At 37.4% G+C, this 24,908-nt stretch overlaps 1 protein-coding gene across 5 annotated transcripts in view; it reads right to left on the reverse strand.

The window, feature by feature from the left end:
- The window catches only part of LOC126851196 (cell adhesion molecule Dscam2-like), a 137,884-nt gene that overhangs the window by 109,531 nt on the left and 3,445 nt on the right, over window positions 1-24,908 (reverse strand). For all 5 annotated transcript variants that reach the window (XM_050594890.1, XM_050594891.1, XM_050594893.1 and 2 more), the window contains exon 2: window positions 8,132-8,224. In XM_050594890.1, the coding sequence (XP_050450847.1) occupies window positions 8,132-8,189 (58 nt within the window). In that variant the 5' untranslated portion in view covers window positions 8,190-8,224. The remainder of the gene's footprint in view (window positions 1-8,131; window positions 8,225-24,908) is intronic.

The following is a 24,908-nucleotide window of genomic DNA, read 5'->3' on the forward strand; positions in this document are numbered from 1 at the left end:
GGAAACTTTCGCGACAGATAATACATCTCGCGATTGGCCGCGAATGACATTTCTCGCGCGAATCGAAATCCCTGCAGACGTCGCGAAAAGGAGGAAAGAGGGGGAGACGAGTGTCGCAATTACGAAATCGCGAGATACAATATCCTCTCATTCACCTCATCCCTCGTTCCTCGTTCCTATCCTTCTCCGCACCCACGCGAATCGGCTTCCCTCCTCCCTTTCCCCCTCATCGAAGGTCGTGTGGCACGGCGGAGGACCGCGATAATCTTGAAATCAATAAAGTGTCACCGCGGATTTCTCTCCCGTTAACGTACGTAGTGCGCAAGCTCCGCGTCATCCTAATTTGCGACGCGTCCGCCGCCGTATTATAGATGAAGCCGCAAAGCGTCTTTCTCTCTCTCTCTCTCTCTCTCTCTCTCTCTCTCTCTCTCTCTCTCTCTCTCTAGGGCGGCGCGAAATTGCCGATAACTCCCTTAACCCGCAAGCGCATTCCTGCACGATACGTCACTTTATATTAAACATGTAAAGGCAATAATTTTTGCTCTTTTACATATATATAAAGGGTGCTCCAGGTTCTGCGTATCGTAAAATTGAACCGAATGCTGATATTAGCTGCGATATAAAACCACGAAATGTATTCCCCGTCTTCGAATAAATCGAGCAAATCGACGATTACGTAAAGTGAAATAAATCTCACGTATAAATGTATCTCCGACATCAATTTGTTTTCTCTAAATTGCCTTTAACAAGATATTTAATCTGGTACCTGCAGGCATAACTGAAACAAAGATGATCTTAGATAAAAAAAATTAATCGATAATATATAAAATGAAATTTTTTCATACATTTCGTTTTAGAAATAAGAAAAACAGCTTTAACTATAACATTTGTCAGATTCGCATTTGTCAGATTGTACTTAAAGTAGAGGGCACTCTGTATGTAAAAGGCAGATTATATCATATATTCTGTGGCATATGTATTTAGGTCGTTCAAGATTTACGATCCCTATACCAAAGTAGAAAATATAATTTACCTTAGTTGGCGGTAGGGTTTCACCTTACGCATGATAACGAGGGTCCGACGCGAGGGCGTAGGCGCCGCTCGTTCAATAACAGATACGAAGGCGCTATTACATTCGTGAGTAAAGAGCTTGCAGGTGTTAGGAAATAAGAGCAAAGAAACGGCGGGAGGGTGGAGGGAGATAAAAACCCGAGAGAGAACGTTCTCGCACGGTGAGATTTCTCACGCGCTGGGCGTAGTTGCATATTTACGCGAAGGAAAATCGAGGCTCTCTGCTTCGCCGCGATATTTATAGCGCGCGGGATACGTTATCAGATAGATTACCTTCTCCCGGGATGGACGTCGATCCCGATCGCGCGTTGGTCGATCGGAAATCACAACTGTCGTTTTCAAAATGTCACCGCTTTTTCGTCATCGCGTTTGACTTTTTTTTTTTACTTATGGCCATCGAGTTTTGCTAGATGAACGAATCATAACATGTTTTTTTATTATTTTTTTTTTTTTAATACGAAGTAAATCAATTTTTCTTTCAAAAATAATTACTTTTTTTCAATTTAACGTACAATGCAAGATAGTAATATTTAAAAAGACCAATAAAACTTCTCACTAAATCAGAGAGAAATAAAAAAATAATCAAATAATTGGGTTACATAGCGTGCGATAACCGACATAATGTTAATTAAAATAATATTTAAAATGCATTCCATAATATAGTTCTGATATCATTTTATATTAATTAAATTTCGCGAAAAACGAGGAAAAACGATACATGAGCCGGAAAATTACTGGCGCATATATTCAACGATCTAATTTATGATTTTCACCTCCCGCGAAAGATGCTATCGCGCCCGTTTAGTCAGCTGCATTCGCGATTTCCCTTCCATAATTACGCGCGGTGCGACATTGCGTAAAATTAATATGCGGGAAGCGGATAATATCGTCGACTGGAGGCCTCGCGTGGTCGAATGGAACGAATAATTTCGAGGGCTAGGGTTAATATCTGGTGCGAGTTATCGATCAATCTCCCGTCGTAATCCTCTCCTCTCTTTGACAGAGGATTTTCATTGAGCCTTTATATCCGCAAGGAATCCCAATAAGTTTTTCGTCGAGGCTCCAATCCAATCGCCGCGACTCCCTGATTCTATCTTGGCCGCGTGGAAAGTGCCTTTTTCCCACGAGGCCGGTGGTCGATGCGGTTCTTTAAACGCGAGAAGTGAGTACGAGCACATTCACACATATGCGCACAAAGACACATACGCGTTGATAAATAAGTAACGTGGTGAATTCTCTCTCGAGCCGAAGGTTCAATGGACCGCTACCATCGCGGGTAACTGCCCACCTCAATTCCACCGTGCGATTAATAACGTTGAAAGCACGGATCTCTAGCTGGCTAAAAAAAGGTTGGTCGATTCGTTTTAACACTTTAAAGCCGCCATTGCGACTCACACTTCCTTATTTTACGATTATTTGTTTCGAATAATTTCATTCGAAATATACTTCGTCATTTATAATTTTATATTTTTGTAATATATTTTTATTACATTTTTCATCTATTTTATATATAGAGGTATACTATTTAAAAAGATAAAACATTTATTTTTATTTTTATTTTTTATTATTAGAATACTATAATCTATTATTAGAATACTATAAATAAAAGTTGTTTTAATTTATGTAATGTTGAACTTAAAGTAAATGCTGTCAATATCAAATTATTTGCATTATTGGATATATCTTTTTGATACTGATATCATTAATTGTAAATTGCATTATAATTATAACTGTATAATAATTAATTGTAATTATAATTGTAAAAAAATTGTAATTTATATATAATTATATATTATATATATTATAATTGTATTTTAGTAATATTATAAATTATATGTAAAATTTCTTTTTTTCTATAAATTAGACAAAAATTTATCAAAAAAAACATATAATAGCAAAATAATGAAAATTCTAAATTAATATATTTGTTAAAAATATTATTTTCTATATTATTTCTTTTAAAAATATTTATAAATTTATTAACAAATTACTGTCAGAATTGCGATAATTGATATAATTAAAGAAAAATTGGTTATCATTTTGTTTGATTGTCCAATCGTGATATAAATCGACTAACCCCCGCGTAAATTTTTAATCTCATTGAAATAGAATGGAATAAATATTATTACGAATGCTTGATAAATTGTCGTAAAAACACATATTGATCAATTTTTTATAACATTATTTTCGATAAACGTTGAAATAATTGCATCGCGTGCATAAAGAGTCCATAGTTTGTTACGTTAGGCAATCAATCGCACCGCATTAAAATTAAGTAGTAAAAAGAGAAAGAAAAAGAAGGAAAAGGAGAGTTGAATTCCAATAATATTAAACATTAACCGAGCGTTACCCGTTAATAATATTTTCAAGCATCGTGCTTATAAACATTATATGCCGCAGAAAGTTAAATAACAATGCTGTAAAAATAAGTCAGTAATTCTCTAATTGCTTTTGCACGTAATAAGCTCCGTGTCAAAAATTTAAACATGACTTCTTTGCACTCCTCTGATTTATATTTCGTTTGTTTTTTTACCTAATTATTTGAATTATTTTATAATTGATATTCTACAATAAAATATTTCATATACATACGTCATATAAAACAGTAAAAATTTGCGTGATCTAGAAATAATATTATCAAAACATCATTTAGTCACATGTTATATCACAAATTTAGTTTTCATCTGAGTACATTAATTGTGATACAAAGAAATAACGAATATATCGAATGCTGATCAAAGTCGGCGGTTCTCAAGCGTCAAAACGCAAGTGATTGAAGATCTAAACTCTAGCAAAGAAATCTCCGCATCGCTGTTATGTTTCGAATAACATTTCACAATGTCGATTCAAGACAATGTCGGTCGAATCGTTATTGCTCGTTTGGGCATCGATCGGAACTCGTAGTATGCTCGCGAGGGGAATCCCAATAAGTTTCCTCTCCGTTCATCCCTGGTGTCGAAGGCGCCGATACGGACGATACTCTGCTTGGCATCGGAAGGAGTGCTCTCGCTATCTCAAAATGACCAGAAGGGAAAAAGAGGAAGAAGCGAGAATGAATCGACGTGAGTGGGTGCCGAATGCTGAAGTAGAAGTAATGTTCTTTACGCGCGTGGATCAGACCAGGTTCAACGTATAAACGATAGGCGATAAATAAATAACGCAGAGGTGAAAAGGGCCGCTATCCCGGTCGGCGGTTGAGCGGCAATAAAGAAAAGTAACGCCGGGACACCCGTGAAAGAGAATCAATTCGATTCGTCTTACCACTTCTCTCTTTCTCTCTCTCTCTCTCTCTCTCACACACACACACACACACACACACACACACTCTCTGTCTAACCACCCCGTGTCTTCTCCCTCACCTCCCATTCCACGTCCTCGGCAAGTCTCATGCCGCCCCACGGTGGTCGTTTCTTTCCAACCCTCGACCTTCTTTTCAACCCTCCTTCTCTCGCAGCGCAACAAGTGCGCTCCGAATCGCATCTTTAAGAAAGCGGTCTCGTACTTCCACCCCTCCTCTCCCGCCCCGCGGTTCACCCCCCCGGTTTTCACCACCTCCGCCTGCTCGCTTCCAACCCTGGCTCGAGTCATACCGCCTAACACCCGCCGTTTCAGGCGAGCGTTTTCCTTCTCGTCTTTTTCCCCGTCTTCTTCAGTCTTGTTCGTTCCCCTTTCTCACTTTCAGCTATTTCTCACCCATCCCCCTTTCCGCGGCCAGGCCGCAACTATCTTCCAAATCACTCCAAAGCACTTTCTCTGTCTCTTGTCTTTCCGTTCTCTATCTGTCGCTCTCTCGTTTTTCCTATTATTCTTTCCTCGAGGATGGCTCACGCGCATCCGTACAGTTGCCAACCACTCTCTTCAATGCTTTTCCCTGTCTGTGTTCGTCTTCCTCCCTTCTCCTCCCATTGACACTCTCCTTGTCATCTCTTGTTTTTCATATTCTTTACTCGATGGTACGTTTCGCGCATACGTGCGGGAAATGAAAAGATGTGACGAATAGAGCTCGACGAGCGAGGCTGACAAAGATGATGCTGAAAGATAGACTTCGCGGCTCGACCAACATGAATCTGAGGCACCGATTCGTGAACTTTCGCGGTTGCAAAATAACTGAAGAATAAAATGATTATCTGCTATGCTATCGTCAGAGTAATCAACATAATAAAAATATCATCATTTATTTCAATTTCGCAAAAAGAAATAAGTTGATTTGCAATTTAGAATTTACTTTCAATCACGAAATTACTGCATGTTAACTAGCATTACAGTTATTAAATTTTATGCCAAATATTTTTCCTCCAAAGTTTTTTACTTTTTTGCGGCAATATTTCTCTTTTATTACAAGCACTTTTTAAATTATTTTTTTTTTAAATTTTCTGGATTCTGAGACTTAAATCCGCATTTGATATTGCGAAATAAAACGTCGGATTTGGGAGCTGCCGATAGACAAGAAATTTAACGAATACCGGCGCGCTACAAGTTACTACGCAAACATCTGCGACCCTGTCGAACGCGACGTTGGATCATCATTCGTTGAAACACGTTGAATTTATTGGGGGTTTAATGCCGCTCGGGACGTTTATAGGAGCGCAATAAATAAACTCGAGCGCGCTGTTACGAGTGACAGCAACGTTACCGGAGGCCGAAGAGCGTTGCGCATAGAGAACATTGTATTGCAAAGCCCGATGCAAAAACGCCAACCCGATGCGACCGACTGCCATTTTCTCTGACATAATTGCATGCGCGCTGCAATTAATTAAAGAGATCAAACAATCATTTCATCGAAAATAAATCTTTTGTATATAATTTTTTTTTTTTAATATAAATATGTCTATTATGTATATTATATATTTATAAATAATATAATATATTATATACAATATGAGAAAAATTGGAGAGATGTGTGTCAAATATTTGAAATCTGAAACAAGTAACTATTACCAAATTACATAATATAAAAAGATATGACATAACTTTAACAACTATTAACTTATCTTGGCAAAATTACAAGAAACTTTGGAAAGAGTTCTCAATTTTATGTCTCGATTTAGAAAGTACGAGCGAGTAACATCCCAGAAAGCACGTTGACGCCTCGTCGTCATCGATCCCGAGGACGCGTAACTTCTCGAAAACGGTACGCCGTCACGATGATCGACGAAGCGATCGTACGGATGTCCCGGTTTAACGATCGGGAAATTCGACGAAAAGGAAAGTTATTAATGACCAAAGTTGGACGAACGTCGGGAATGGCGGGCGGGCGCGCGCGCGCGACGGGGTGGAATTCGCCCGATTACAAAGCTGCGACGGGGTGGAATTCGCCCGATTACAAAGCTCCGCGGGGGCGAGAGTAGGGGGTTACAAATTGCGCCCGAAAGTTGCCCCGCTGCTCTATAGCGGGATAACGGATCCCGAAATAAACGAAACTGCCAAGCAGGGGCAATAATTTAAGCGGATTCCATGCCACTCGGTGGCTCACGGTTTCGTCACACGGTTTCGAGCCGAGCTCGATGTCGAGTCGAGCGAGCGAGGCTGCGAAGTGGCAGGAAATCAATCGGACACCCCGGGACACTTCGAGGCTCCGAAAAACGAGAGAATACGTATTCATTCTCGTATTGAGAGAGAGAGAGAGAGAGAGAGAGAGAGAGAGAGAGAGAGAGAGAGAGAGAGAGAGAAAGAGAGACAGAGAGACAGGGGGATTGTGTATTTGGAAAGTAACGAATACGTCTGTAGCATCTGTAAAACAAAACCTTGTTTCGTGGACAGCTGCAAAAATCGAATAAAAAATACGAACTATATAAACCAAGATTTTCGCGAAACTGTGGCGACTCGCAACGCCAGATAATCTTCGCGTCCCAGGAATATATGAAACATGTGGAATATTTAATTAATATTAATATTACGCGTATTTATGGATTTTTATGGAATTTTCATTTCAAATTGATATTATCTAACAGAATATTATAAAACTTGTGTAAAAAATTGTATATGTATAAATACACAAACTATATAATAATGTAAGTAAACTTATAGATTATCAAATTTCCCTTCGTTTTTCTTTAGAAGAACAATAAAAGATTTTGGGAACTCTTATTCTATCGCAAATCGCACCTCCTCTCCCTCCGTAATAATTTCTAATTCGTATCGTTTACAATTGCGCTTAATAAGCGGGGATGTGATAATAATATTTCATAAATTAATGCATTTGGAAATTCTCTCTCGCACTATTCGTCTAATATTTCGCATAATGCTTCGCATTTATCTCGTTATCTCCCTCCTTCTTTTTTTCTTTCTCTCTCTTTCTCTCTGGTGAGAGAAGAAGAAGCTTTTGTGAATGCAATTATAAATTAGTCGAATCTCGTTACGGAATGTAAAAAGCGCATCGCGAATGCATCTGAATTGTAGAACAGGAGCTCGCTTGTAATAGATCGGCGAATTTTCCCTGCGAAAGCAGCAGTATGTGCGGATTACATCTAACACGCGCGGTAAGCGATACGCTGTTACGTAACATTGTTAAATTCTACGTGTGTACCTGAAATAGTTGCGTCACGTACAAGAGTCTATCGTATAAGAGAGTCGTAATCCCCGATGCCGAGGCCCGTATCATGGGATCATGTGGAATTGCATTATTTTCCTTTTCCTTTTATTTTATAAGATAAGCGCTTCTCGTAGAAGTGATAACAGTATAATTCAAGTACACAGTAATTTTATTCCAACTTCTTTCGTCGATTGATAACATGTGTTATCGTAAGTTGTACTATCTGTAACGTCATGTCTAGCTCACGTAACGCAATAGATTTCATATTAATTATCATCGAGAGAATTATTACTTTCCGTTACTCTCATTTCGAGGATTCATTAAATCCAGACATCGAGCCCCGAAACTCGAGCGATTTAAAGCCGATGAAATTGATTTTTAAAGAGCACGGCCGAATTAGCATCGTAACGAGAACGCGGGCGCGAGATGGGACCATTTGCATGGGCACAGCCCACCGTTCGTTGGATTCGTCCTGAATCTAAGGGCTATCTATATTGACGGCGTAGCCTCCCTCGTGTTCTTACTTACCGCGAACAAGGATGAGGATGCTGAACAGCAGCGCGGTGCTGAACGGCCAACCGGCCATCCTGGCGTGGAGCGTTACGTCGATTCAGCTTCCTCCTGAAACAATACAAGCGTGCCCAATCAATCAACCTATTCCGCTATACCAGAGCCAACTCCGATCCCTGCCTTCTCTCCCTTCCTCCTCCTCCTCTCCTCCCTCTCTCTCTCTCTCTCTCTCACCCTTCATCTCTCAGCGCAAACCCGTTGTCTGTCCCGCGTCCTCATCGTTCGGGTCTCGTCCCACCTTTCGATTTCCCCCCCCCCAACCCTTCTACCCCTTTCCTGGCAGACTGCCCGTTCCACGTCCAACCTTGCCGATCCCCTTTCCTCTTCACCGTTCAACCCCGTTCCGCTTACACGCCAATCCCCTACGCCCCGTATCGACATTTTTTTTTCTCTCTCTCTCGAATTTATGCCTGGAGGGAGGCTTGTCCGTTCAATGAAAGCTCCCTCCCAGACGGTGCGCGTCGAGCGACGTACATAATCGTGAAACATGCGATGCGTGCCACTGGCTTGGGTATCGGAAATGCCACCCTCTTGCATTTATTTGTGTGTTTTTTTTGCCGTTCGACGCGAGCCGCGGAAGTCCTCGACCTCATCGAGATCCTTGAACAGCCCTCGCTGGATAATTCTAGAGGATATTTGGCATATTTGAGATATTAAAGATGATTGGTTTAATATAAGCAAGCGGGTAAAATAAAAAAGTGTGAATCTCGAAGCTGATTCCAAGATTCCTCAGAAGCGCTAATAATTATTCAAGAATAATCTTAAATATACGGGGTAGACCCAAACGTTTAGGTCGGACTTTAAAATTTTATAGAAAATTTAATTTTTAATAAAAAGTTTTTCTATAAACATTTTTATTACACGAGTCAAAAAATGCTCCCTTAAAAAGTTAGCGCGCAAAAATCTCTCTTCGAAATCACGGTTATTTTATTTTTCTTAAAAAAAACCCATACTTTCCCTAATATTTTTAAAAATGTATAAAATAATTATTATTTCAGAGTTTTTTTGGGCGCTAACTTTTTAAGAAAACATTTTTCAACCTGTTTATAAGAAACTTTTTATTCAGAATCAAATTTCCTATAAAATCTCAAAGGGGGTGGCCTGAACATTTGGGCCAACTCTATATACATGTATATATTTTATCAGTCTGATAAAAGAAAAAAAAAATAGATTTTATATGTATTATAAGTGCCAGCGTAAAAAGGACTCGATATACGATATTGATATCGTCGAAAAGAAAATGTCAATCTGTGGTCGCAAAAGTGTGAGTTGTTCGAATGTTAAATTATCGATCATTGTAACTCGGTAACATCTTTTTTCGCAGAGATAAAATGTCCACGTATTTTTTTTTCTCACGTTCTTAGAAATTTTGTTCAAAGAGGCCAAATCTGGAGCATTCGATTCGCTTCACGGTGCAGTTACATCGTGGTATAGCGAAAGGATGACCCACACAACTCTTATGCACTTCGCGTATATACATACATAAGTAATCTGCAATAGTGTGCTGCTTCTACTTGCGTTCATCACTCGCTACACTCGCTCGTCGTTGAATATTTTTTGAGCTTCTGCTCGTAAAGAGGATGTAAAGAAATACACTTGCATATCACTGAGAGTAAAAGGGAAAAACTTACAAGTAATTACAAAGTAATGTTTTATGTATGTGTTACATACACACATATAAAGCGTCCTATTTTAATTGGAACAAACTCTTCTATTTTAAAAATTTTGAGATTATATTGTACTTGAAAAAAAAATGTTTCAGACAAAACAATTCTTCCGTTTTTACAGTTAAGTTTATAGATAAGATCGAATATCATACCATAGCGATAAGATGCGCAAATTAAGTAGAAAAAGCGAACAAAGAAACAGGCATGGAAAATCGATCGACCGAATTGGACTTAATAATACGCAATGATTGGTAACCTGATTTCCAAGAAAAATGTTGCAGCTGTCAAAGATATTCAAACTGGAACGCTTTTAAAACGAGATATGTCAAAGTACTAAAAAAAAAAATCTATCTGTGTAAAAATTGCTCAATAAATTAATATAATTATAATTTGTAATTATAGTTATATGACAAAGCTGAAGCGGAGAGCAGTTTTAAAAAAATTAGTGTCAACAAAATATTTTTTACGTTCCTTTATTAATATTTTGATCTACTTTAAGAAAAAGTCTGTCTTTTATTTTTCCATTGCAATCAACACTGCAACCACATCAATTTTCGCAATTAATATCTGCAGATCAATTATACCATTTATGAAAAAATTACTTTAATCTTGTAAAGCATTCTACTGTGCGAGTATTAGATTAGTTTGATTTATGTCAGCGTTTATTGAGTTGTTAACCATCCATCATTTTGACAAATCTATTTTCGAGGGCTATTATTCTCATATCGCTTTTACAAAGAGAGACAAGATAATTTGTATATTGAAAAGAAATATGAATTTTTTACCTCGAGAGAAAGAAAAGTAATATATAATTTATCAAAATTATAATATCCACGAAATTAGAAATTTGTCACTTTAACTTTTAGCTCATCGTTTCAATAGTTTTTACAAAATTCTTATGAAATTTTCCATTTTACAATTTCTTCGAATCGAAAATTGAACTGAAAATCCGATGCATTTTTCCTCAACATGCTAAATTATCTTTTAAAGATTCCAAAACTCGAGATATGTACATTGCCAGAGAAAGTGTCGTAGCATTCCACACCTTTTGTAAAATAACCGCAAGACACAAAACTAATTAACACATTACGGTTTCGCGTAATATGATATTAAACGTAACGTTGTGGCAACGCTTATGTTTGAAGATATGATAACGTGGATAGAGGGGAAATTAGATGCACGTGCTCAAATGCGAGAGAGGTCGTGCATAATTCACACAGCAGTGGCGCAAAGCGTAAGGAATAAAACGGCATCGCGTAAACTCACTTTCCTAAATCACTTGTCCGGGGAGAATATTTCATAAGGATTAACCTTAGGTGTGCTTTCTGTACGATGAATCAAATCTTGTGGTGACGAGCACGTCGAACGAATAATCGCGAAAGTATCGACTGCTTGGTGTGTTTCGAATCGCCTCCGACCTCACGTATCTCCTTCGCAACATTATTCGCGTGAATAATACAGTGTTTTCGAGCGATACGACGAGTCGTACACAAGAGACAAAGATGCAGATTTCCTTCTTTATTTTTCCACTCATGTTTATAGGAAACTTTTTGTTCAGAATTAAATTTTTTATAGTTAATATTATAAATGTAACAGTGTAATAAACTTTAATATAAATTTAATATAAATATTTAAAATTTTATATAAATATAAAATAGCATAAAATAGAATTACAATCTCGAAATAGGAATCAATATAGTAGTTGAAATAAAAGGAAAAAATACACAAATAAAATATCATACAGTTCTCAATTTCAGTCTAATTATTTTCGCACCTCCGTGCCACGGATACGGATCGTTAGCGCGCGTTATTAGCAGAGATTTTTTTACAGGCTGGCCGCGTTTTAAACCGCGTTCAAAGGTCTCAACACATCGCGCGAGAGCGTGTATTCATTCGCTGCCGCCGCTACGGAATTAATGCCGGCCGGCTTAATGGAAGGGAGAAAACAATAGAGAACACGCGTCAACGACGACAACGAAAAAAGCCGGCGACGGCGATGGCAACCATAGCGATGGATTTCACCCCATCATCATGACGTCACCATCGCCGACATCAACAATACGTTCTTCTGTTCGAATGCGAACTGCTATTCTTATTCCCGGCTGCTCTCGCACTCCTCATCCTTGCTTCTTCCTCGTCCCATCGCGTTTATTCATTCATCCACGATCTGTCTTTGCGCCGACGATTTTTCTTTATCTCCCGGATGTTCTTAGATTTTTTATGACGCGTATCGCAAAATTGCAAAGATTATAATAGTCGCTACATTATTCGTTTTCGAGAACACGACAGATGATTCGAAGATAAATTATGAGGAACTTTATTGTCGAGTTGGATAAATCAATAATACAGGTTTGATATTAATAAACCAATTTTCAAGAGATGTAATAAATAATTATTTGGATATAACGTAAACGTTTAAAATTACTTTATCTTTAATCAAGAGACTCAAGAGAAATCAATATAATTGAAATGAGTTATTCAAATTTTTCATTCACATGGAATACTTTAGCAGACAGGAGAACAATATTTGACTTTCAAATAAGATGTTAATACACCTCAAACATATACTCGGGCAGTCTCGTTTATGAGAAATAATTTTCTTACCCTTTTTCATATCTGTAACATAATATATGTATATAAATCTACAGTATGATGTCAATGTAGTCTAATATTCAAGACTACACACATAAACAGACAAGATACATAAACGCAAGAAATTGCAGACCATAATTATTATTCGCGGCATAATATGACTTTCTTCATTAATTTCGTCGGCAACGGTGCATGCAAAGGGCGGAAAGAACATTTTGAGAAATTATTGTTGACGGGATCTTAATTCATCAGGCGGGGATATAAACAAAAATCCCATGACGTCAGCAAAATGTGTGTAACTTTCTCGGGGCACCAGCTGCTGCTGCTGCGCGAGAATTCTGTTGTCCCGCTTCTCTCATATTCTCGCCGCTCGTATACGTAAACGGTGTGCACTAAGACCTCCGGTATATAGTAATTTCACATTTCATTCCGCGTGTCAGGAAAATTTCTGCTATATCTCGCGAGCTATAAATCTTGCAACGTTCGCGGTCCGCGAAGGGATATTAATTAACGCGCGAATCATATATGCGTGAGAACACGTTATTAAATATTCCCATATACACCGGGGCGCGGTAGATGTACTAAAGTAATTATCTTGTTGGAAGGGAAAGAGTGAGAGAGAAATGCGAGAATTGTTATTCCGTACGGAATTAATCGTAAATGCGTGAATTAAACGAATGGCCGCTATAAAATTGCGATTAAACGTGTGCGGTAACAAACAACCGACTAAATATTTGTTATTTATTGTTGTTGTTGTTATCTGCATAACGGTAAATTATCAATACGTAATTCTCTCTCTCTCGATCAAGTCTATGGAGCTAATCGATACGTGCGATGATGACGTACGATGGATTTTCCAATCGTTTCCGGTCTTACAAGAAGAATAGTCCGATAGAAAGATCAATTATGAATATAAGATATAATTCAATCAATTATCAAAATATTTTAATTATCAAAAGAAAATATTATGTATTATTTAAATTTTCCCTCCACTTGGCAAGAATATGAAAAAAAATGTGTTTGAAATTTTTCGTACATATATCAATGGAAAAATATTAATTTTTCAGAGTTTTATACGCAATATATGGAGAATTATAAGATTATCTGTTCCATAAAAAATTTACGGTTCAGTCGCGATTTTGTTTTTGAATTTTTCGTAGGAACATATCGCGTACGCGAATGTCAATTTCGATCACAAGCCCCAATTCGAATTTTCTCGCGCGTTTACACGCGTGCATGCTAGACACGCTCGTCTCTCGACGAAAAATTTCTATTATCCTCCGGGAATTTTTATCCGACGGCGTGCACTTCTCCGCGCGAGCTATTTTCTGTTTCGTGATACTCCCTTTTTTTTTCCCCCCCAGCCGAGAGCCGCTTTGACCGCGTTCCTAGACCGAGGAAAAATAAAATATCGGCGACGACGCGGCTATTCTCCCGCAACCGCAAGCGTCGAGAACTGACCCGTTATTTATAGAGAATTGAAATTCGCAGACCGCGACGTGCTCCCAGGAATTTCATTAAAATTATAGCTTAGATATTGGAACGCGCAAACCGGCAGCGTTCGCGCGTGAAGGATCGTTTATGAAACGCGAAATGACTACCGTGCATATGTCCCTTGTGAATATACAGAATGCAGCTTAAAAATATGACCTGACAAAACACTATCTATTATTGTACTTCCCGTATTGGGAATTTGCAACTGCAAATTTCTCGAAATAATGACGCGATGGAACGAGTAGAAATCCGATGGAGCAAATAGAAATCCTATTTAGCGCAAAAAAAGACCTACAGGAAATATCTAATCTTGTTTATTTTTTTTTGGACTATGTAAAAAGTCTATTTAAAAAAGTTGATGAAATTATCTCGATCTCTCAATTTCCGAGCGCAAGGGAGGTAATATTACATATAGTTAACATAGCGATCCGTTGAAAAATATTTCCCTTAGTTAATCTTCCCTTACATCAGGCTTGCAGATTTGCGATAATAATCATACTAACGTCATGTTTATATTCCGCATATCGCATTACGTTCATATCTTGATTCATATCACATTTACATACACCTGATTTTGACCGACGAGCGCGTGCTCCTCCAGGCTACGTGCAATATTTAGCCATTTATTTGGCCACAGTCAGTCTCGTGGCAGCAAAGTTTGCGGCCACTGTTAGTTTCATCGGATATGTGCATTACTCTTGGCGCGAAATGAGGTAGCGAAAAGGGGGAATGATGGTTGCTTCGTATTAGTCGCGAGCTCGAGTTTTCGCCGACAAGAAGATGATGGATCGCCCGGAGCGATCGAGCGACAACGCGCAAATTTAAAATACGGAGGAGAAACTTAGCAACGCGTTATATGTCGCTCGTGATCGAGTGCTCCTCCTCGAAACGGGCCTTCAATGTTTCGCTCAATATTGCGCGTGACAAATGAGAAATTCATGCTCCGATACAACAATCCTTCCAAATTTTTAATGGACGTAATTTAATTATTACGTTAATGACAATTTTTTTAACTCGCTATTACAAAAGAAAGATAATGTATAATTTTAATTTAAATGTAAATAATTATTTTCGGCCTGTATACATTAATTAATTCATAGATATTAGAAGAAGATATCCTCTCTCTATCGAACATTAAAGATGCTTTTCTCTATAATATAGATATAACATATGTAATACAGATTTTATAATTAGCTTACGTAAATTTATTGACTCATATTTCGTATCAAAGAGAAATTTCGTTAATTCTGCAACAGAGAAGGCTGCTCGAAAAGCAGATAAATTAATTATATTAGTTATATACAAATGATTCGCTTTTATTCAAACAAAGATATAAATGAATAAATAAAAAAGAGATAAATTAACTTTATTAGTCGAGAAAAAAACATGACAAAAGAGCTTCTATATCCTCCCTAATTTGTTCAATTTATTCCAGATAGCTTCTATTATTTACGAGCTCTTTCTCCCTAATTTTCGCTGTAATCGTGTTTCACGCCCTAAATAGATCAGCCTGTATACGTGCTCGCATCCAAGAAGGTGAGGGAAGACTCGCTTGCGTCTTTGCGGCGGAAGAAAATATATTTTTGCAATAGGTAGAGAGAGAAAAAAAAAAGAAAGAAAGATAAAGACGGAAAAAGAAAAGGAGAAATTGAGATTACCGGCAATAGTAAAAGCGACCGGGCCCCCCGCGGCCATTCGCGAGAAATCCGCACCGTTTCACTTTATCGCCTTCGTCGTCGGACCGTCCTGAAAATACGGAAACGTTGCCGTGGATCCCCGGGGAATCGCAGTCTCGCAGCCGCTTTCGTAGTCGATCATAGAAAGGGCATGCGGGACCATTGTGCCTGGCAAAAATTTACCTCGCGAATCACGTTTTAAGCGTATTGTCGAGAAGTTATACGTCCGTCCAACGCGTCCAACATCCTGTATAGATATTCCCGTATGTCAATCAGACACGAAAATGTCTCGCAGATTTTGAGCCCCGGATTAGTTTGACATAATAAAAATAAAAATCTGGAAATAATATTAAGCGTAAATTAATTACTCTCTCTCTCTCCTAAAGCATGCCGTTTTCTTTATAAATAATTAATATTGTTACTATTCGTATATAGCCATTTGATACAGCATTAGCGAGAGAATTTGCGATTCTTATTGAGTCTTATGGAGACTAAACGGGGAAGTGCCAGACTTTCGCAATCCCTTAATGCGCTTTTTAAAGGTCGTATTGAAATAGTTTGGGATCGAACGTACACTTCCCCCCCCCCTCTCCCCCTTGTAATTCAATCGATTTGAAAAAGTATCGGTTGAAAGTTTTGCGCGGAAAGGACCAAAGTTCTGCAAAAATTGCGTTTCGGCCACTCCATCGGGAGTTCTTGCTTTTATCGACTCCACTCAAGAAAGTAAAGATAAAAAAAAAAAAGAAGAAAAAGAAATACAAAATCTCGTTGTACTCGTAAATTGCTTTTCGTCTTTATCAGAATTTTTTTTTTATTAATATCCAAGAGAAGGACCATCGCACGCGAGAGAACTGCAAAAGTCGGAGGAACTTGCATGTGGCACAGTATGCTGATATCTTCGACATAACCGTACACATAAAAGATGGAGCGGATAGAAAGATAAGATACTTTTCTCCCAGACTTGCTAGATATTTCGCTACGAAGTTTGCAGCTGAGCATGTAAAGTTTCTCGTAAAAGAACTGCTCGTTGAGAGATTCAATTTTTAATTTAAAATGTTAACATTATTTTAACAATATTTATAAAATTACAATTACATACATGGCATGTGATATATAATATTCAAGTTTAAATTTTACAAAAGAAATTTCTCTCTTTCATTACAAGCGACAGATGTCGTCTGCTTCGTTATTTGCAAGCCTTTTCCGATAAGAAATCGCATACTGATGTCTCTCCGCTCGCAATAGCAATCTTGTATTTCCAAGGCCTCTCTGTATTCAAATTACGTAAACGAAATACATTGCGACTGCACCTTTTTGTGCCTCGTATCGAGTAGAAAAGTCCGGTACAGTCATAGTTTTCGGAATTATTTATAACTTTCGATCTCTCTGTCTCTGTTTCGAGTCTCACGAGACGCGCGAGAGTAAAGTTTCGAAACTGTTCGCGACTATTCGATGTCTGTAAGTGCGCAATGCAGAACATGCGGGTGAATATATACATGAGAATAGACCGCTCGGCTTATTCAAGAATGCCGGTTATGTCCGGGGCCGTTTCAAAGTCCTCGAGAGGATCTCGAGGCATTCTTAGAGTTCTCACATTACATTATGTCAGAGATATTAAAAAAATCATGAAAAACTTTGATAATAATTTTTATTTATTAAAGGCAAGGGTATATATTTTTCAAAAAGCTACAAATTAAAATCACGTTTTTTTAAATCAAATCCAAATTTATCAAAATATTTCTTATTAATTTCTTTTTTTAGTATTAATAATTTTTATTAATTTAAAAAGAATATTAATTCTTATAAATTGCGTGATGTCTAAGAAATATAAAAAATTTGAACGATATTGACTTATACATTTGACAGAATGTAACGTTCAATTAAAATTCTGTTAATTTCGATTGTATCATGTTTTTTTTTTTTGTATATATTTTTAATCAATAAATATTGTCTCAGCTCACAATATCTTCTCGTAAGCGTTATTCGAAGTTAAAATGATTCCGGTGTTGAATTTTCCGAGAAAAAGAGAGACGAGACGAGAACAGAAGAGAACATACATCGCGCGGCAAAAATATGAGTGAGTGACGACACGAAAAGCAGACGCCAATAAAAGGTATCGACGTATGCTCCATGGCCATCAACATCGCAGAACGAAAAATTCATTCCACCGTCTCTGACAACGGAAGACTGCGTTCCCGGTATCGGAACTTGCCTGTCGAACGAATATTATCGAATAGCAGAGGCGAATAACTATTTATAATGATAAGAGCGCGAATCGTTAGAGAAACTTGTTAGAGTTTTTCGGCTCGAATTAATAAATTAAAAATCTTGACATGTTTTAATAATTCTTTTTTTTCTGCAACATGCAAATTGCAAAAGAAAATATATACGCATATTGGAAATTAAAAAGGGATAATTTGGACAGAAATACGGCTAAAAATAAAACGGTTGAAATATATATTTTGTTCGTAATAAAAAGAAATATATATTTTATATTTTTATCATATTTTTGTAATATTTTTCATTACGCAATATAATCGCAAATTTACTTTCCTATTCTTCGTACGATTAAAAACGTCTGAATTATAGCAGATCAAGTCGAAGTGATTCAAATTTTCGAAGCGTCGCAAATTCTTTTTTTTTCGCTCATTGCATACGAAATACGAAAACATGATGACCCATTGTCAGAGAAAATCGCGCGATAGCTCATGAAATGGAAGGACTGTAAAGCAGGGAGAAGAGGATGGAGAGAGTGCAATAATGTTGGCGCGTTAATGCTCGTGGAAATAATGTATCGGCCGTGGTAGAGTAAATTTTACCTACTACCACCTGGTCGATATGACGTAAATATGCGTGGAGAGTAGGAAGGGGTGGCGGGCGGCTGTCGCGTGCATGTGTACGAAGTGCAGCGTGGGGATATGTGCGTGTATCTTAATATGCGTGTAACATGCGCGAGTAGTATGCGACCGGAGCGGGGGAGAAGAGAGGCTGCAGGGATGCGTGGTGTAATGGCCTGCTACCGAGGGTGCATTAAGGCGGTTTATGTACGCGAGATGGATGCCGGGGTTACTTTTAACCCACCTCGAATGCCGCTCGCATTGAATACAGTGGCAAAATGGCCTGGCAGGGGAGTAGTAAGTTCGATAATCGACACGTGGCAATGAAAGTCGAAGAGGAATTTGCGAGTTTCGAGTTTTAACGTGAGATTAATTACGAGATTGAAAAGTTTCGACACCGAAATAAAAAGGCACTGAGATAAGATCTTTGTCTCGCAATATCTATTGATGTTCGATGATAATAAAAGGCACGAATTCATAATAAATTATAATATAAAAGAAGTCAAATGCTTTTTGAAGGAATCATATTCATAGACGATGAATATTGAGTTTATTTTCACGGAAACTGGAATAGAAATTTTTCCATCTTTTAATTCTTTGTTATTGATTGCAATTAATCTCGAATTATTATTATTTTTTTTAATTCTAAATTTTGAAAAAAATATAATTCTCTCTCTTAATAATTATACATTTTTTTTTTTTACTATTGAAGTATGATATACGAACAACAATCGACGTTCTTAATCAGGTCTATTTTTCCCATTGTAATTATAGAAAGATTCATAAGAATAATTCCGTCTTAACGATATATCTATAAGAGTGCAATTATCACGTTTACATAGCTACCTGATGATGGCATTGTACTTTCGAATCGCTCCCGTTTTATATTCATGAGATTCCTCGTCTGTATTTCAAGCCAGCTTCCTATAGCTTCATGGAAAATATTCGCAATCACCTTCGTGATCAAAGTCAGTAAACGTTATCCTACAACAGTTGTCGAGCTCAAAATTCTCGATACTTTAGATACGAAATATACTATCATCGAAATTTACACTCATCGAAATTGCACTTTCCTGTCGTCCACTCTCGCGCAATTATTATATTATTTAATATTTTTAAATGATTATCGTATTTCGCAATTTTTCCGCAATATACAAGCCATGCGAGGGAAATTTACTCGTTTACAGCAAAAATACATTATTATTCACGATTAATTCGCTCGTATTTTCGGCCTGACGTACAAGCTCGCACAAACGGACGCACACACACACACACGCGTAACGTAGAAATGCGTTTGCGGCAATCGATTGCCGAGTTTCAGAACGCGCGCTCATTGTCGGTACAATTACGAGTGAGCGCAATATATAGTTTCAAAGGTAGATATCGTGTTTCAAAGTGACTATGCGCGTCCAGATATTACAACAAATGGTAACGCGTTAATTAATGCACGCGATGCCTTTTGGTGTAAAAGAATGAGCGAAGGACGAGAGGAAATAGGAGGGGAAATTACGTCATTAAAATTGTAATTAACGCATGGTAATTGCAATCGATGCGCGGCTCCCCGTGGCTCGTTTTCGTCGATGCACCAAGATGGGAGAGGATGCGAGAAAAGAGCTTTCTCGAGCGAGTTTCCAAAGTCCGGAAGGAGAGCTGTCAATGCTCGAAGAGAATCGCGCGCGCGCGCGCGCGCGAGAGAGAGAGAGAGAGAGAGAGAGAGAGAGAGGAGGGGAGGGAGTGGAACCTTTCTATTAAATCGTTAAAGCGCTTTTGTTGCGAGCGACGGCACAATGGGCAAAACACGGATAAGGGACGATGAATGGCGGAGATGTCATTTGCAGAGAGCGATGATGCACTCTCACGGCAGGTGCATTAAGGCGGTTTATGCACGCGAAGCGAGAGGAGCATCCACTCGCGGGTTGTACCGTTTCTCGTCGAGCAACTGCGCGAGACGGGTAATAAAGGTAGTAAAACGCGTTTAAATCAATAATCAAGTTAGAGACGCAATGTTACGCGCCCCGCGATATTTCTCTACGACAGAAGTTACTCATTCAAACTCGTATGGGAAGGGTAAAGGAAATAATTAAAAAAATTACTTTTCGATTATACTAATATTATATAGTTCTAAAGTAACATCACAAAGTAATTTAATAATTAATATTATATATATATATATATATATATATATATATATATATATATATATATTGATTTGTTCCTATCGTAACTCTAATATATCTTATTGTTGTTAATAAAAAAAAATTTAATTTTATCCTATATACATATATATATTTAAAAAAAAAACAAAAAACCATAGGTTTGGAAAAAATTTCGTTGTTATTCATGACCGAAACTCGATGAAATAAATACACGAAAACGATGAGGATGTTCGGGTGGAAGATATTAAGTCACAATTAAGTCTCTGGAGTTTTCCAAAAGTAAAGAAACTTTGTTAGAGTATGATTCCCAGAAGAGAAGCTTGAGTGAAAATATATTTCTCTTTCTTGATCTATTTTTAATACATATTTCTACAGAGATCCACACAGATATATTGCTATATGTGCGATCCTTAGATTATAACATCCTTCTCTCTTTTTTCTATATAATTTATATCAAGGCAAAAGAAAGAAAGGGAAATAATAAATATTCTATGATAAAACATAGAATATTGGAGAAGGAACCCAATACTAATTAACGCTAATTAAAATGATACTTTTCTCTTGTCTGCACGTTATAAATATCATACGTAGCAATATAATCCAACAAAGTATCACTGAGCTGGCTTTAAATAATCCGCACTGACGCAATTCTGGCTTTAAGTTTCTCGTAAATAGTTACGTAACAAGGTAAAAGAGATAGAAGCTACTATAATATTTTAACAAATTTTAAATGCGAATGCATGTCCACGCGCATGACAAGCGAATGTGAATTATCTCCGGAAGCTTATCACACGACGAGTTCACATCGAATTCGTATGCACGGATCGCGCTGTCACAGCACTAAAGAATTATCACCGTCTCCTTCGTCGAACGATAAATCACACATCGAAAGAACGTTATCGTGCACTCGCGCGCATCGTGTATGAATCCGTGAATTTCCGGGACATAAAGATCTACTTCGATTTAGCTCCCGGGGATTATTCTAATTTATATCGGCGTGAATTAAAGGATTACGTTATAAACGTGCTGAATTATAGAGTCGGGTATATGACCAATCGATCCGATGTGCCGGTGCTAGTAACGTTCGCATTGAAACATCTGACCGTATGACCCTACGCAATCCTTCGCTCGCACTTCGCCGGAATTAATCCCGTTTATTTTGAGTCGATTTTTTTTATTCATTAAGAAAAATATCTGAATATTTATATCTTTTATTTTTAATATTATTTTCCATTTTTATATCTTTTAAATCTTTTTCGCGACTTATTTCTATTTATATAGCTATAGATTTTATATTTTATGCAGGACATATTTGCGTTCTCTCTCGATGATGCTGACTTGAAGCATAATTTCATAAGATTAAGACAAACAAAATTAAATAATCTCAAAATTACAGGTTTGTATAGAAATGAAAAATGAGAAGGCAAAATATCGGTGGAAAAAAGGGTTAAATGTGAGGAGTATTTTCTATAAAAAGAGCTTCGTTATCTTTCTCAAGAATGGACATAAATTAAAAGCTAATTAAATCCTCGGAATAGCATGTATGTAATTAATGTAAAGCGAATACATAATCCCAGAGTTATGTAAACATAAATCCCTGCAGAGAGACGATCGTTATTGCGCGACTGACGCCGACTAATTTCGCAGGAATGTAAAAATATGTTTTCTCTTCTAATTTTCAGTTTATATGTCGATAATAACCGATCAATCATCCTGAATATGTTTTAAAATTTTTCCCTACGTACATTCATTCAAATCTCTTTCATCTGTAAACTCTTGTTGACGAGCTTATATTTTTAATTAACAACATTTTGATTTAATTACTTTTTTGCAACATTTTAAATTTAACGATTTATTCTATTGAGCCTCAAAAGTTAAATTAAAGATTCAAATTTTATTAGAGATTATTTTATTTCTTAGAGTTCGAGTTTTAATACGAAAATATACATGGCTATCACTAGTATTTTTCAAAAAATTCTTTCAAAGTTAAATCGCAAATTCATTAAAGAATGCATCATAAAAATTAAAAAATGGAGGCATTTATTCTAAATATTATCACTGAGTGTTGAAGCTTTATCTATTAAAACTTCTTTATCAATGTTTTATAACTCCAGTATCCAGTTGAGCAAGAGAGCATTTTTGTTAAGTATCGATTTGAAATTAATCCCAACTAATCCTCGCCTGTCGAAAAAAGACTGTCAGTTCGCTTAATACAAATGCTTTTTGTCAAATCCGGAAATTAGGTCGCGAAATGATGTAAACGCGCTTTCATGACATACTTCCGGCATGAGCAGCGATGTTACACGCGGCGCGTATGAAAAACGCCACATACGCGTTCTTCTTTTTACACAGCCCCCAATTCAAACACGCTAGTTATGTAATACACACATGGAATTCACCCCGGGCTCGGTCCGTGCAAGCAACAAAATGCGCGTCCCGCGTAAAATTCCACGTACGACCTATATTCTAATAAACAATTCGTTTGATATAGCCATGCTCTTTTTGAAAGGCTCTCTCTCTTTCTTTCTTTTTTTCTTTTATCTGTTTCATCCCGAGGATGTAACATTGATCCGCACCGTCTAGTCTATTCTCGGCGAATCTATCGTCCGTTTGCGCGCGCGCGCTTCTCTTTCAATTTGTGCGACAGATCACTCGCGCCAGATATTAATAGATATCCTGTCGTGAATATTATTTCGGTACTTGCCCGTTAATTACGTGCACATGAGGTATTTTTAAAGAACAAATTAAAGAGAAAAGTTCGAGCTTCCTACAAACTCTTTCTATTTCACCCCTTCGTACCAAGTGTCAGATCGTTAAAAATTAATTTATCTCTTTAAAAATATGTAATTTATATTTTTTTTTTAAATACAAATAAAAAATTTTTGAATAACTACAAAATAGATATATATATATATATACAGATATATGCCTAAAAATAAATAGTTAAGTTATATAAATATATAAAATATTACACACACACGTTTAAATATCTATTTTATTTTTATTTAATTATCTGTTTTATTTGTCAAGCATGATGCGATATTCAATGATCTGCATTTAGATTTCAGAGTAATTTCTCGAATTATTCATATCGTCGCTTTTGAAAGAGAGAGGGAGAGAGAGATCCGTAGAAACTTTTCGTAGTAAGATTCAACGGAAACGGATGGGGAATCTAGCGAAACAAGGGGAAACGGAAACGAGCGGAAAAGAGAGAGAGAGAGAGAGAGAGAGAGAGAGAGAGAGAGAGAGAGAGAATGAGTTTTGCCACTTCTTACAGAGTACGGGGACAGTGAAAAAGAGCCACGAGAAAATTCTTTCTTCGAGTGGCTGGGTAAGAAGTTTTATGAGTCACCGACATCCGTGGAATGCTGAGAGGTCAATCAATTTTTCGCGATCCTTCCATTCGATATCTTTCGCGATTTTCATTTGTCACCCTTGTTGGATTCTCGTGGCAATTATGGATTTGATCGGAACGAGATCGGAAGGAGAACGAGCGTGTTCAATATTGGCTACGTACTTATGTATCTCTGATTAAGATCTTTCGCATCGAAGGGGGTAGTTCAGCGCGAACGGGAGCGTTTGCTCGGAATAATGGTCGGTAGGAGGGAGGATGAGTTTACGCGTATTCGATATTGAAATCGATACGTCGGAGTCATTTCGGATCTTCATTTCCCGGGAGAAGAGCTGCATAAGAAATTTCTCCCTTTCGCAACAAACGGAGAATTCGGTCAATCCGTCGATAAAGATTCTCGAATAAAATGAGCGCCGTGAGACTCTGACGTTCGCTGTGTTAAATGAAACTGATTTCTACGTCGTGAATAGAGACAAGATCGCAAAGTTTCAATGCAACGTATCTCCGTCGATCGATCTGAAAAGGATTTATCTGGATAAGGTCTGTGTAAAGCGTCGCATCATTTTTAATGGAATTTATTTTTTCAAAGAGCTTTCTATTTCATTCTTATTCATCTAAATTAATTAAATCTTTTCATTCGATACTTTTACATTCACGCAAACAACAATATTTTAATTTTTTATTCGAATTAATTAATTTCCTGCGGATAATAATTGAGACAAGAATTAAAAGATATAAAAAGCCGACGCCCGCGATATTTCTGGCATGGTGTAGAAGCGCAAAGCAAGTATAATAAGCGTGAATCACGAGACCGTCAATTGTGGAAAATGCTGAAGCAGTTAAAGCAATTAACGCAGCGGCCGCCATCGCTGCCTCTAATTTTTTCACCGCTAAAAACAACCAACGGAATCCCTTTCAAGCGCCCGAAATTCGATTTCCTTGCGCGAAGCCGCATCGCATG

This window comes from Cataglyphis hispanica, chromosome 7 (assembly GCF_021464435.1).
Source record: "Cataglyphis hispanica isolate Lineage 1 chromosome 7, ULB_Chis1_1.0, whole genome shotgun sequence".
Classification (NCBI taxonomy): domain Eukaryota; kingdom Metazoa; phylum Arthropoda; class Insecta; order Hymenoptera; family Formicidae; genus Cataglyphis; species Cataglyphis hispanica.